We start from the raw sequence: 14156 nt of genomic DNA, 5'->3' as shown, positions 1-14156 counted from the left end.
CCGGACTCTTTCTTGCTTCGGCGCTAAGCAGTGGACGTCGTTTCAGCTCGTGCATCGGTGTTTTTAGTCCATGCTGCGCGTGCACCCGCGTGCCACGCATTGAGCAGTCCCGGTGGAAAACATAGTGCGCGTTGCGAAGCGGAATGGTGTCACTGTCCGAAGGTAAACGTTGTCAGTGGAACATTCGCGGAAACTGTTGTGGGCTATAGTTCAGTGAATCGCTATTGAAAAATGCCGCAGTGCACATCATGCCGCGCATATACGGAACACTACGATCGGACCCCTTCCAATCCACACACGCACGATAGGTATGCGCTCGCTTCTCCTGCTGTCTCATTGGATGCCGCCAATTTTTGCCTTCTGAGGATCCCATTCGTTGCCGCCAAAGACGGCTCTATTTTCATTGCGTTTTTCATCTAAAGGTGGCGTTTGTGAACTAATTTTGTTTGAACCATACTAGTTGAAACACGGACTTTCATTTGAGGGCAAGTTGCTTTTGCATTTCAGTGCCCGTTTAGCGAATATTCACATCCGCTTTAATTCGACGAACCAGACGCGCGATATTTCAGGGAATATTCCAGCTCGATGTCGTTTTAATTGTCGTGAAACCTCGAGCAACGTTATTATATCTACGGCGACTAATCCATCGATTTAATCGACAAAGCCACGTTCGAAAGGTGTACCAATCGTCGAGCGTAAACAAAAATAAAAGAAAAAGAGGAAGACGCAATGAACGGCGGTTGTTGCAAAGTGGAACAAAGTGGCGTGCAAGCCCTGATTGATCTCCTCCCGCTGATGGTCCCCCGCAAGGTCGATTTTCGAACGAACGAAGAACGCGTGGAAAATGTGCCACTTTTGACACGCAAGACTTTTAACACTCAGGGCCTTTATTAAGAGTGACAGGCGAGACAAATGGCTGACGCGGGAGTAGCTATGTGTTTTACACAGTCGGCCTGCGCAGTTCGGGCACTATTCTTAAAAGCGTACGGGCCCGGTAGTTTTCTTTATATATTATTTTTTACACTTTGTACGGTAGAAATGCAGAAGGCTGTGTGTGGCACCCGAGAGAGCAATAGTAATTTTTTAATTATTGAGACAATTAAACTTTTTCTTTTTTTTACATTTTTCGGGTATAAATGTCCTGTACTGGGCTGGAAAGGAGGGGGGGGGGTTGCTTCTTGGAAGGAAAGCAGCGTTACCATAAACAAGCAACCCAGAATACACAGGGCGGAAACCGAACAACACACGAGCTCCACTATCAACGAACTTTTTACTGCACAAAACAACCGGTTTTTAACTCATGTATCGAAAAGGCAAGTAGGTCGCCTTGATGATGTCACGACTTGGGTTTATAAGCCGGTTGTTTTGTGCAGTAACGAACGTTTTCGTTGATATAGTGGAGCTCGTCTGTTGTGCGGTTTCTGTCTTATTTGTTCTTGTCTCCTTTTGATAGTACGGGCATCCCCGATCAGCCTTCATTGTAATGCTCTTAGTTTATGGTAACCGCCAGGATGATAGGCGAATGGCGATGGCGATGATGCGTACCCTATCACTGTACAATTCCTGCAATGGCAATGGCGTCCTACATCCCAGAGGCTTTTTCACGTAAAGACATTCCAAAATTCGCAGCCTCATCTGCTCTCTCCAGGAGTCTGGCCTCACTCAAAGACTATCAGTACTGCTCGGACTTCTCACCAATTCTGGTAGTGACTGCCCCAGATCTTAACTTTCGACACCGCCATCATTCTTTCATCTGTTATCATATCATCTCATCTCATCCTGGCTACAGTCGTGACGCTGCCCACATAAGTGAGGCCAACAAGGGCCAAGTCGGCCTACGCCGGACTAACCTTTCCTCCCTTTCTTTAATTTTTTTTCCAATAAACATCCCCCCCCCCAACAACAGCAATCCGGTTTTCTTCTTCACCACCACCACCACCCCATCACCGTGATGTCTTGTCCTAGGCATGCACACACCTTTGTTGTGTAAGTTTCACACAAGTGTTTGTAAGGGCGTCTAAGCGCTGTGCAGCACTATTTGAAGATTGACTCTCTGGATAACGCAAGTTGCAGACGTTGTCAGCAAACCGAAACTATCGCACACATCTTAATTCATTGTCTTGCATATGCCGAGGTGCGGGAAGCATACCTTGGACACTGCAGGAGTTGTACACCGAATAATGTCCTACATCCCATAGAGTTTTTTTCACCGAAAGATACTCCACCACTCGCAGCCTATAGTGTGCTTCCTCCAGCAAACCGGACTCGCCCAAACTCGGCGTTTACTTGCTCAAGGGACTTCTCTCCAATCTTACAAGTGACCGGCCTATCATCACATATCATATCCTATCATCTCATTTCATCCTGGTTACAGCTGTGACGCTACCCATGGTGAGTGAGGCGAACGGCAAGCCGGTCTCGTCACAACCACCACCATCCGTTTTTATTTCATGGGAGGGGATGCCATCTGAAACACTGCTTCCGAATTCGGACACGCGTTTTACAAACACACATTTCAACACTGTTATTGCACCTTTCATTTGAGCCTGCGAAATAAAAAAGGGTGTTTATTTACAAAACACATTTTTTACACGCTGGAGGGTGTTGAAAAATGAAGAACTTTCGTGTATTCTAGTTGTGTTGCATTGTATTGAAATTGTATACTACGGTGTGCTTTGGCACATTAAATATCCCCAACAGAAAAATTTACTGCGATGCATATAGCATAATTGATTAGGTGATGCATACGCCGAATATTACGACTAAACCGTGTTCAGGTATACGCAGAATCTAAGAATAGCGGGAAATATTATCGCGGGGAGAATTTGCAACGAGCATGAAGCACTATAATCACCAAATACGGAAGCGTTTAGCATCCGGGTTCGAAAGGGAACGTCGTGAACCACGACGCATTGATTAAACCGGAATCAATCTTCACTTATATATTACACCGGAGGTGTTTTATTATTGGTGCTGCGGCCAAATTTTTGTTTTTCTGTACTCTCCACAGATAAGATCCGCAATATAATTGGAGTATGGTTCTGAGAAGTATTTAGTCCTCCCAGCGATTCCGTAAAATTACTTTTGCCGCGCGAGCTGGCACATTGTTGTCCGCGCTTCCGAAATTTCAATGAAGTAGATCTGGAATAAAAAGGTCCAGAGGACTTGACGGAGGCCTCACTCCTCACCGCAGCGAAACCACATCAACTTAGAAATGAGAATTTACATAATACACTGTACACGCCATTCAACACAAAGGGACACAATATCTCAAAGCCTAATACATAATCGAAAAACAAGAAGGTAAAAAACAAGAAAAGAAAGAAAGAGAGAGAGAAAGAGACAAACAAACAGATACTCACTGAACTCTAACAAAGTGATTTGACAAATCAGCTTTATACATAGGGGATTAAGCAATTTAACTAAATTGTATTGTAATGCCTGGAGGCCATAAGAAGTTCATTGTGGGGATTTCTACGTCAAAGGGTAGCGGTAATTGAGCTGTGTGTAGTATCAACAGTGGAACACCACCATCTCTTATTAACCAGCTTGATGTAGATGTAGATGTAGATGATCTTGATGTAGATATAATTTCGTGATCTTGGAGGAAGCGTACATGTGTACACAACATGGGTTCGTAAAATGGATATGGTTTTGCCCATTACTATAATTTTCATTTACTTCGTCGCTGCATTTTGGTCTTACAGTTTACTCCACACAAAGAATCACGCAACTATTGTATAATGCTGCTTTAGGAGAAGAGTAATATCGTTCTTGTCATAATAATCGATAAGGACCCACATAAGGACACTGTAACTGAAACTTTCAAGTACGTTATTCCAACTTTTCATCTTCTTGAAGACGTTATTGCATCTGTACTATAATTGATAAAGAAGGATCACTTGAGCTCAAGGAATGTCATATCGTACTATAATAATGATTCCTTCCACCGGCTGTGCTGTCTGAGGTTTTTTTCTTTGGTTTTCCGAAGACTTTCCACACGAATGTTGGCACGGTTCCCCTGAAGTTGGCCCAGGACGCATACTAACCCCCCCGTCCCCCACTCCTTCCTGCTGTCCTCTCTCCACTTGTCCACGTCTGTACGCCGCTCATAGCCACAGTTGCTTCGCGGCGCTAACACGGAACTAAAAAGATAATAAAGATGAAAAACATGTAAATGTTGAAAGTCCTTCAATACCTGCTTTGCGCTCATTATTTTATTAACTCCACAGTGCTTTGTTTTTGTTTAGTTTTTTTTTTCTTTTGTTGTTGTTGTTGTCCTGTTCTTATGTTCTGCTTGCTGGCATTTGGTTGCTTAGGTACCTAGCGCTTTCTCCTGTCCTGCTTGCTTAGTTTTACTATACATTGTTATAGTGGACATTTATCATCTCTTGTGCAAGTTAAAATTATCAAATTATTTCATATTGTCCTGCCGACGGAAGTGAAATATTGGGACTATGGCCCCGTCAAGTGGCCGACATGACTGCTTTTTGGCCTCATCCCTGCGTGTGATTGTTCCGCAGTCCCTGGCCGCGTCCCTGTGCTTAGCGTGTTATTTTCTTATTTCTTTGCTTCCGTATACTTTGCATGCATGTCTGAGGGAACTGCGTCAATTTTCACGGCTTTGGCTCTCCGTGTTGTTTTGTTTTCGAAAGTGCTTTAAACATCACCGTTGCAGTTTTCCTTCAAATACCATATAATTGAGGTGACATTATGGAAAGAACCAGAATCTTTCTGCAAAGTTTCGTTCTCTAGGAAAGACAACAGACTTTGCAGTGAAATTGCTCAGTGGAGTGTCAGATGTAAGGAACCGAGTGGTTAAACGTTTGAAAGTGTAAGTTAGATGCCCTGCCTCCCGCTCAATGTATGGTAGTATCGAAAAGGAATTGTTCGTTAGTTCGTGCGTGTTCCTTCGCGTAATGCAAATGAATAAAGCATTATATTGAATTAAGAAAAAACACAAGAGGGTCCAATAGTCGGGGAAGCTAGTAAAGAAGCGTCCAGCTGGAAATTCTCGCTAAAGATAATAAAGTGGTTGCAACTATAACAGCGACTGTTCTGCCTTCGAGTAAAAAGTTAATGGTTCGGGGAAACTGCTTAAACCGTCGAGTGCATGCTTTTCGTGCAACGCCGCTGAAAACTATTTCTTGGCACCATATAATCTTTAACCATTTGTGTCTTCTGCATCAGGATATTTTTCCCCAGTGATTTATTCCCTCTACGTGAGCGGAAATTCCGGTACGATGCTTATTCAGGAATGGCACTGACTCGATTTAATTTGACTCGATCTATTTCTCAAATCATGGTACAGTTGGCAAACTATACGTACACTATTCTTCACTATTCCTTCCTGACTTATTGCCATTTAAATGAACCTTGAATCGAGATAATCAAAGGATAGATGAAATAATTTTTATTCTCCGTCTCGCTCAGTCGTATGAACCGTTAGCTGGTGATCCTCCTTCTCAGTGATTTCACTTCCGATCGACAATGTTGTTGATGGCGAGCAGCTCAAAAGTACCTCTTGAATTCTTGAGGTACATTCTTCGATACATTGCTGCCGCATGCTAGGAAAAAATTTACAAAAGCGAACATGCGGATCATGTAAAAATGTAGCTGAAAGACACGCAGATACCCTGTGTGATCTCCATGTACGAAAGGGAGGTCCAGACAACCACAGCCTGAGCTCGGGGGTGGGGGTGAGGTGGCACTGCTTCTTCCAGACTCCCCCTAACCCCCTGACTGTGACTCGGCTTGACTGGTACCTCAAACGGGATTTTTTAGGACTGGAACTGAATCGGGGCGGAATGGTATTTCCTCGTCCCATGCCTGGAGCCGATGTTCCATGTCCAGCCGCTTTCTTTGTCCCTTTGCCGTCTCCCCTATATGTGTACACAAGATGATCACTGAAGCTCATCCGATCGCTACTTCTGCAAGGCTGTACCCGTGACTCTTCAACGCTTTCTTTGTTGTTCAGGATGAAATAAAAAAGGCGCGATACAAAAAGCGCGGAAACACGTCTCTCCTTTGAATGACAAAAGACGGCTCCAGAGAAAGAAAGAAAAAAGAATGTGAGCTAATTTATGGTTGGCTTGACAGTCGCGCCATGTGGTTATTCTGGGCGATCACAGTTAGCACCATTGAAGCGTGCATCGCAAAAAGACGATGAAAAAAGAAAAGAGAAAAAAAATCATCGGTGTGGTTGCGTTTTGGGTGGCCTCGTTCACATTGGGTGTCGGATTGGCAACTTCTCAAAAGAGTTTCGGTTTCGGTTCGGAGCAACGCGTGGGTTAAAGGAACAAATGCTTCGTGTGTGTGTTTCGGGAATTCCTCAAAGAAGCGGTGCGTAATTTTTACAGTTAGTGCTGCCCTTTTTCTGAAGTTCAGTGCGGGAATGGGTTCCACCCTCCTCAAACGAGTGCGACTATATGCGACACATATGCGACTGCAACATCCTGAGGGAGCGACACGCAATGCATACTTGACGGTATATGATGTTATTTTCTTGATTGGTTGGTTGGTGGTTGTTAAAATAACAAGGGGAGGTTGAAGGTGCGCACAGAAGGTGCGAGCGCACCGCAACAGTTCACTGTGGCGAGCGTCTCGACCGCGACCACGCAGGACCGAGCGCGGCGTTCACATCAAGGATCATAGTAACGTCCACGCATCGTCTAGTATAGGGTTTCTAGTCCAGATTTCACAATGAAATTGAAAAGAGCATTGAAGGCCGCGTCCCTGTGCTTAGCGTGTTATTTTCTTATTTCTTTGCTTCCGTATGCTTTGCATGCATGTCTGAGGGAACTGCGTCAGTTTTCACGGCTTTGGCTCTCCGTGTTGTTTTGTATTCGAAAGTGCTTTAAACACCACCGTTGCAATTTTCCTTCAAATGCCATATAATTGAGGTGACATTATGGAAAGAACCAGAATCTTTCTGCAACGTTTCGTTCTCTAGGAAAGACAACAGACTTTGCAGTGAAATTGCTCAGTGGAGTGCCAGATGTAAGGAACCGAGTGGTTAAACGTTTGAAAGTGTAAGTTGGATGCCCTGCCTCCCGCTCAATTCATGGTAGTATCGAAAAGGAATTGTTCGTTAGTGAGAACTTGTGAAGCGAACATTGTCCCCCAGTATATAGTGTGGATATCTTGAACAGCGGTCGACGCAGCCAGGCGTCGAGATAACGCAGTTTCATGTGCGCGATCGACGTTCACGTTTAAGAACTGGAACTCCCCGCTAGCCAACATACACGTACCATTTTGAAGTTTGCGTTTTAACCGGGATCACGTGGCTGTGAATCATCGTGATGTGGAACGAATAATAGTGGACGGAGGTATATTTTGATGTGCTAAAGGATCAAGGAGACCACAGTTAACATGGGCCGAACGAAACCCAGTTTCACTCATCAAGCAGCTAGGTTATCAGGATTACAATATTTTCACTGTGCGATGTACAGGGTGTGTGCAGATAAGCAGCCCCACTTTTTGCGAACATGACGCGTTGGCCGCTTACCGAACGAACTTCCGGTGGCGCATGACGAGGTATTTATGCGATCGAAACCAACAGAGAAATCGTGGTAACCAAACTTCGTGTGACAAAAAATATGGCCACGCACAACTCTGCTCTCCGTGCATTTCGAATGGGGCCTGGCGGTCTCAGCACAGTTGCGTGCAGCTACCGCTAGGGGTACCACCGGCGCAACCGAAATGAAGCCCCACCTGTGTGCCTATTTCTGTTAATTCAGTTCTGCACCGTTAGCGCCCCTAGCGGTACCCGCACACAGCTCTCCGACCGCCATCTTTGCATCGCTATAGACCATTCGAATTGCACGGAGAGCAAAGTTTGTGTGGTTATATTTATCACGCAGAGTTTGGTTACCACAATCCACCATCTTTTTTTCTTTTTTGATCGCATACATGTGTCGTCGTGCGCCAGCGGAAGTCCGTACGGTACGGAGGCAACGCGTTTCGTGCCTAAACGGGAGGCTACCTTATCGGCACACACACATACACACACACACACACACACACACACTGTGTTGAATAGAATATTTATTTCACTTGTTGACCAAATGTGCATAACATGACCGAGGTACGTACGATACGTGCACTATTCGGTGACAACTTGACGGGCATATGTTAACGGGTGTTAACACGGCGCAGTCAAAGTTGCACAAACGCCTGGAGAAAGCAGTCATCGGATCGGCCCGATCTTCTCGTGTGACGTGCGCAGACGTGAGAGCGTGGCATCAGACATGTGCGAGGAACAGGCCTAAACTCTCATTGTCCACCGAAAATTCGTCTGTTGCTGCTACGGTGCTTCGGCCTGGCCGTTTACGTACTTCATGTGTCATCTGATTGGATATTCAATCGGGACTGCGAACGTCCCGAGGTGACGTCACCTGTCTACAACTTGACTTTCGACCGTCATCCACCATCTCATACGCAAAGCTTACACTTCCAGGGAAGTGGCGGCAGACATAGTAAAAAAAAAAAAAAATAGCACTGCGCTACTGAAATTTGTTACGGAAGTACTTTTTCCTCAGCCAATCTAAGATGTAACAGAGTCGCTTCTCCGCCAGCAAGAAAAGTAATGAACACGGTAACACCGGAAGCACTGGCGCAAACCCGCGGCGCAAGTTGGCGCAGGAAGCACGCGCAGCGCCTACACCTCCCGTGCCAGCCTGCACTGCAAATGCCAATGGAAAGAGGTGAGACTGGCGAGACCATGCTGCGGCCACGAGGCGCGTGCGATGTCCCCCTACCTGCCGCCGCATCCGAGGATGAACCTGGAGAGGGATGAAAATACTGGAGGGCGAGGGGGAAATGTGCCCCTCCTCGGGAGAGGGAAGAGTCGCGCGCCGGCGGGCAAGCAGCGCATCGTGCGCCGGCAAGGAGCCTTCAGTGAGCGCTGCCGCGCCGTTTGCCTCGGCAGCCCGTTGCATCCGTCCCGTTCACATTGCCTTATTTTTCACGTTTTATCCGTGCCATGTTTTCACGCTAGCACGTGCCTTGTCACCCTTGTCAGTGCTCGTCGTGTCCTGGTGTTGTATTCTCTGTCATACGCCCCAAGGAATATGTGAAGTGTGAAAACTGCGTTCTTGCGAAGACCAACAAGGATTTACGTTTTTTTTCCTCTCTCTCTCATCCTGAGTCGTGCGTGAAACTTGGTGTCGAGATATTATTTTTTTTCGGTGTGAAGGTGTTTCGTTGGATTGTCGAAGTGCCTTGTGGATTATGAGTCTACGTTGAATCGACTACAAGACCTGTATGGTTCGGGTAAGATATTATACAGTGTACAAACATTTTACAGTGTTACTGCTGCTTTCCAGGAATGGCGATAAACTGCGTTTGCGCCACGCATCAATTCCTGTTCAATGTGTAATGAACCACGACTTTATTGAAAGCTTTATGAAAGCTGTTGAATTTCGTCGTGATTGGCAGTTTGAGGGTGCAAGCAAGCATTGAAGTCACGTGTCGTCTCAGAGTCAGGACATCCACGTTCTAGCTAGTAGAACTTCTGCGTAACTTTGTCAGAAAAAGGAACAAAAAAAAAAAAAAAAGGGGCGAACGAGCTGATTTTATAGTGCGGTGACAAAACATTAACATGAACGCATAGAAATTAATGATCAAGAACCTTTCACTGTGGCATGTTTTACAGACACACGCAGAAGTGTCCTTCATGTTTCACTGGATGGATCGCAAGGTAATGGTGTTGCTTTCATAAATACCGACATTGTGTCGTGGTATAACCTCGTCAACTCGTATCGTTGCAGATGCATGCACCGTACACGACATGGTATAATCGCATCGGTAGCCCCACATAGCGAAAGGCACACAATATGCTGGGAGATGCTCCCTTACTATGACAGGACGACACCAGTAAGAATTTCCTGACAAAGCAGAAACCACGCGATGACACTTTATCACACACAAGGAATATTTAATGTGAGTAAACTTTAAAACCCTCCTTCCTTCCTTCTAATAACAGACTGGTAAGTAACCTGGTAGAATATTGTTCATAACCTTGAACTAGGAAGTCGCCGAAATGTACTGTTGAGAAGAGCGATTCAAAGACGACCGATGCTACCTAATCGAGGGAGGGGCTTTTACAATGGCGCGCGTTTTTCTGCACTGCTATGACAACAGTCGTTTAGAGCGCGATATGCGATACGGCTCTTGGGCGCGTGCCTGGAAAGTTTCCTGCCACAGCTGTAGGAAGTGAGCGAAGGGGTGTCGCTCATATATATTCACCGCAGGCGAATCAGCTGTTGCTACGAGCGTGCGGTTTTGCGGCCCCCGCTATAACCAGCGCATTAATTCGAGACAAACGACGGTCTTTAAATTTAGGGGAATCGCGCCTGCGATGAATGTATTTGGTAGGACGTTTAACAGAGTTGCTCGTGCGGTTAGACTCGATAAGAAGCAACTCCGGGATTCGAGCACTGTGACTTTCCTCATGATTGTAGCTGTCTTACAGGACGGAACCCTTGTGTTGGGAATGTATTTGCCGTGCGTGATGGTCATTCGCACGTGCAATCGACGTTTCTCGTTTTCAACCGAATGGTGGAAATATTAATCAACAAGCGTTTGGCACTTTTCGACAGGAAACAGGGATCCTTATTTATAACGCAACGCACGAAACAGTATGCATCACATTTGCATGATGGACGCAATGCCAGTGTTCTTCAGAAACCATTATAAATACTTTTTTGTTCTATTTTAGTGCTTCTTGGTGGGATCACAGATCAGCCCCGCGAATCAGAACAGTTCTCAAATGCACCGGATATCTTGACACATGCGATGGTCAGCGCAGGCCAGATCCAGTTACTCCCAACGCCGCGGCACAAAAGTGTTGACAGCCATTCAATTTCCTGCTCCGTTACGCCCACGTCGTAATTTTCGCGTCGTCGTGATCAGCGGATATAGTTACTCGAATTCTCGCTAGATTTAGCCGAAAAACACTCGATGGTGTTATCCCAGGAAAGGCATTTTTGTGCTGTCTTCTTTTTCTCTCAGTAAGTAGACAGTTCGAGTAATTACCTGCCTGTTAATCGCTAATGCATATTGAGGCCCTAGTGTATAGTGTCTGTGGCTGTGCATGCAGTATCCTGATTGATTCAGTTGAACGGGATCATATTGTAGATCTAAAGAGGCCACATCATAGATAACTTTAACCTTCGACGACATTACATCTACTGAGAATTTGTTAAATACACTCCAGGTTGCATGTGACGCAAATGTAATGCGATGTAAATGTAACGTACATGCCGTTTCTATTTCCACTTGCGATAACATGAAGGGGTGAGACGCTGATAACAAATAGCCTTCGAAGTACTCTATCTGTATAGCCCAATTAATGGATAATATTCTGAGTCACCCAGTGCCGTGATTTGGTGTGATAGGCGCGGTGCTTCGAAAGCGGAGTCGTCAATGGCTGACTAAACCTTTTGACAGCCAGAGCGGCATCGAGCTCTTTCGGAACGTGGCACGGAGAATGAACGTTGCTATATTATTGAATTGAATTCGCTTATACTATATATCAACCTGGCATTTCACGAATTCGAAGCAGTTCTCCCTAAAATACGCCTGGCTGCCAGGTGTACCAATACCAATTCCATGTGCACTGGTACACATCACTGTTTCAGTAGCGAATTGCAGTCTGTCTGTTGAAATACTTTTTTAGAGCTATCGAAATCTGCTAAATGCGAAATGTGAGCTATGCCTGAAACTTCGTTCTTTACGTGTTGGAATAGAATTCTTTCGTCCGTTTTTTTTCTTCCTATAATCAAACTCAACTCTTTCGCTCGTGGCACACTTACTTTTAGCAACTTACTTATAGCTAGTACTATCTTATAGAAACGGGATTTAGATAGATCGGATACAGGTACAGCTTTTCTCTTACTTTTTGACAAGCTGCAGAGGGCTACACAAGAAGGTACCTTATCAGAAAAGGACAGAAGAACACAGGGTACATGTACGTATATGCGAAAAGCACATACGAGAACTAGCAAAAAGCAATAAGGGTGCCCATGTTGTGACATCTTCATATTGTAATTTTTTCATCAGCCAAACTAGCAGCCAGCCACATAGTAGACCAAAAAGTGACATAATTGAGCACGAACAAAGTACCGCCCAGACCGCACAACAATGACAAAAGAGAGAACTTCACTCCCACATGCGGGTGGAAAAACATTGCATGCAACATGGGCGAACACCGAAGGGAATATGCTAGGACGGCCCACTGAAAGCACGATCAAGCGCTGTTAACAGAAACCCATAACATGTTCCACCGGTACACGAACAACTGAACGGAGTTTATAGTTTGCACATAAATGATGCGCATATTTATTTTTTCTCTCTCTCTCGGTATATTGCGCTGGCCACGTATATAGGTGTGGTAGCCGCAACTATATTTTGTGCAGACAAAATTGGAGGTACAGTGTACGTTTTCACTTGACCGTGCGTCCAGAGCATGTGAGCACAACACGGTTGGGAGGTGACACCGATAAGCCAGATAAAATGGGCGTTGGAAAAAGCAATGTGCAAAGGGAAGAGCGATTGCGTCGCACGCCCAGACTCTCTCTTCCTGTGAAGGACCCTGGCAACAGAGACAGAAGGTCGGTGTGTCGTATCCTTTTTCCCCCACACGCGGCTATTGTTATCATTAGAGACCCGCTCACCAACTGTATACGCTGCAAATCGTATCGCCAATGATGCATTTATTCGGTGCATCGGTTTTGCATAACGGGCATATGAAGGATGGTTGGAGAGTGCGATGCAACAAGCAGTGACGTCTTCAAGGAGTGAAGTGAATAAATTCTCTTCCTGTGCCACCAGCGTATCTCTGGGTCTCTCTCTCTCTCTCTCTTTCTCTCTCTTTTTGTTTAGTCTACACGGCCTGGTTTCTACTTGTTACTAGTTCGGAATTTAAATTTACGAAATACATGTAGAGATAAACGTTCAAGTAACCGTAGCAAGCCAGTTCAGTACTCGCCCCTTGGAAGCACACCATGCGGAATAGCAAGCCGACATACCGTTTGAATGACCTTTCCTCCATTTTTTTTCCTTTGTTCGAATAAATACCCCCCCCCCCCCCCGCCACCACCGCCAGCACCACTCAGTAATAAATATGCCATCGAATGCGTGGAAGTCCGACCGAACAACAACGAAAATTCAATGATAAATGATGGTGATGGTAATGGTAATGTGATAAAGAAAAAATTGAGATGTGAGTTTCGACGAAGTCGAACTGGCTACCCCAGTACTCTTACACGCGGAAAGTACAAACAGATGAGACAGAGATTATGATGATAACGAATGATAACGTGGACGGAACATGTCTCGTTCTGTATGGACAAGTTTGAAACACTGAGATGACAGCTGAAATGGTAAAATGTTCCAAAATAATGTTATGTTACAGTTTCTAACCACTGAGACGCCATTAGATTCACGAACGATCGTTCGTGAATCCAACGGCGTCTCTGTTTTCTTTCTTTTTCTGCGGTTCTGCAAAACGGTTCTGCAAACACGTCACCTCGCCGTTGGGTAATAACAAAAACAAAACACGCTTCACAAGTACCCTAAGCCATAAAAGGTCTTTGCAAAACGCTGCAGCTTCTACGCGAGGTTACCGGCACAGATCCACCTGAAGTCGGCACAGGACTCACACCAACCGCCCTGTATCCCCCTCCTTCCTGCAGTCGTCTAGCTCTCCATCTGTCCACGTCTGTTTACCGCTCATAGCACCAGTTGCTTCGCGGCGCTAACACGCACAAAAAAAAAGTTCTACGCGAGGCGATCAGGAACAATCTCAGAGTCAATGGAGGGGGAGTGAAAATGGAGTGGAAATGGGAAGTTGCTCTCCCGTTACTCGTGTTTACTCAGAATGGCAGTAGGCAGGGTCTCACTGACGCACTTGCGCGAACGTTGAGGAAAATTCCTCGGTCGCGTCCTGAGTTTTGTTTTGGCAGTGCCGTACGCGTGACGAGTGTTGAAGACAATAGCGCGTGCCCAAAGCACTATCGAAGCTACTGTAGAATGTCCTCTCCTCAATGTTCTTGTAAACGGGCCATGTGCTGTTGTTGTCATCTCTGGACTGTCGTGCAGCCACAAACACCCTGACGACATCACTTATGGCAAGCTCGGCGCGTTTGCTATAC

At 45.6% G+C, this 14156-nt stretch overlaps 1 protein-coding gene across 3 annotated transcripts in view; it reads left to right on the top strand.

The window, feature by feature from the left end:
- Window positions 1-14156, top strand: part of LOC135394538 (Krueppel-like factor 12) — a 334317-nt gene that overhangs the window by 175306 nt on the left and 144855 nt on the right. Inside the window, exons 1-3 of one of the 3 annotated variants that reach the window (XM_064625321.1) lie at window positions 8866-9273; window positions 9656-9700; window positions 9771-9942. The exons of 1 other annotated variant lie outside the window; for it this stretch is intronic. In XM_064625321.1, coding sequence (XP_064481391.1) covers window positions 9910-9942 — 33 coding nt within the window. In that variant the 5' untranslated portion in view covers window positions 8866-9273; window positions 9656-9700; window positions 9771-9909. Of the gene's footprint in view, window positions 1-8865; window positions 9274-9655; window positions 9701-9770; window positions 9943-14156 lie in introns of those variants that run through there. One more of the 3 variants, XM_064625322.1, reaches the window with a different exon arrangement.

This window comes from Ornithodoros turicata, chromosome 5 (assembly GCF_037126465.1).
Source record: "Ornithodoros turicata isolate Travis chromosome 5, ASM3712646v1, whole genome shotgun sequence".
NCBI lineage: Eukaryota > Metazoa > Arthropoda > Arachnida > Ixodida > Argasidae > Ornithodoros > Ornithodoros turicata.
This window is presented reverse-complemented; position numbering and strand designations above follow the sequence as displayed.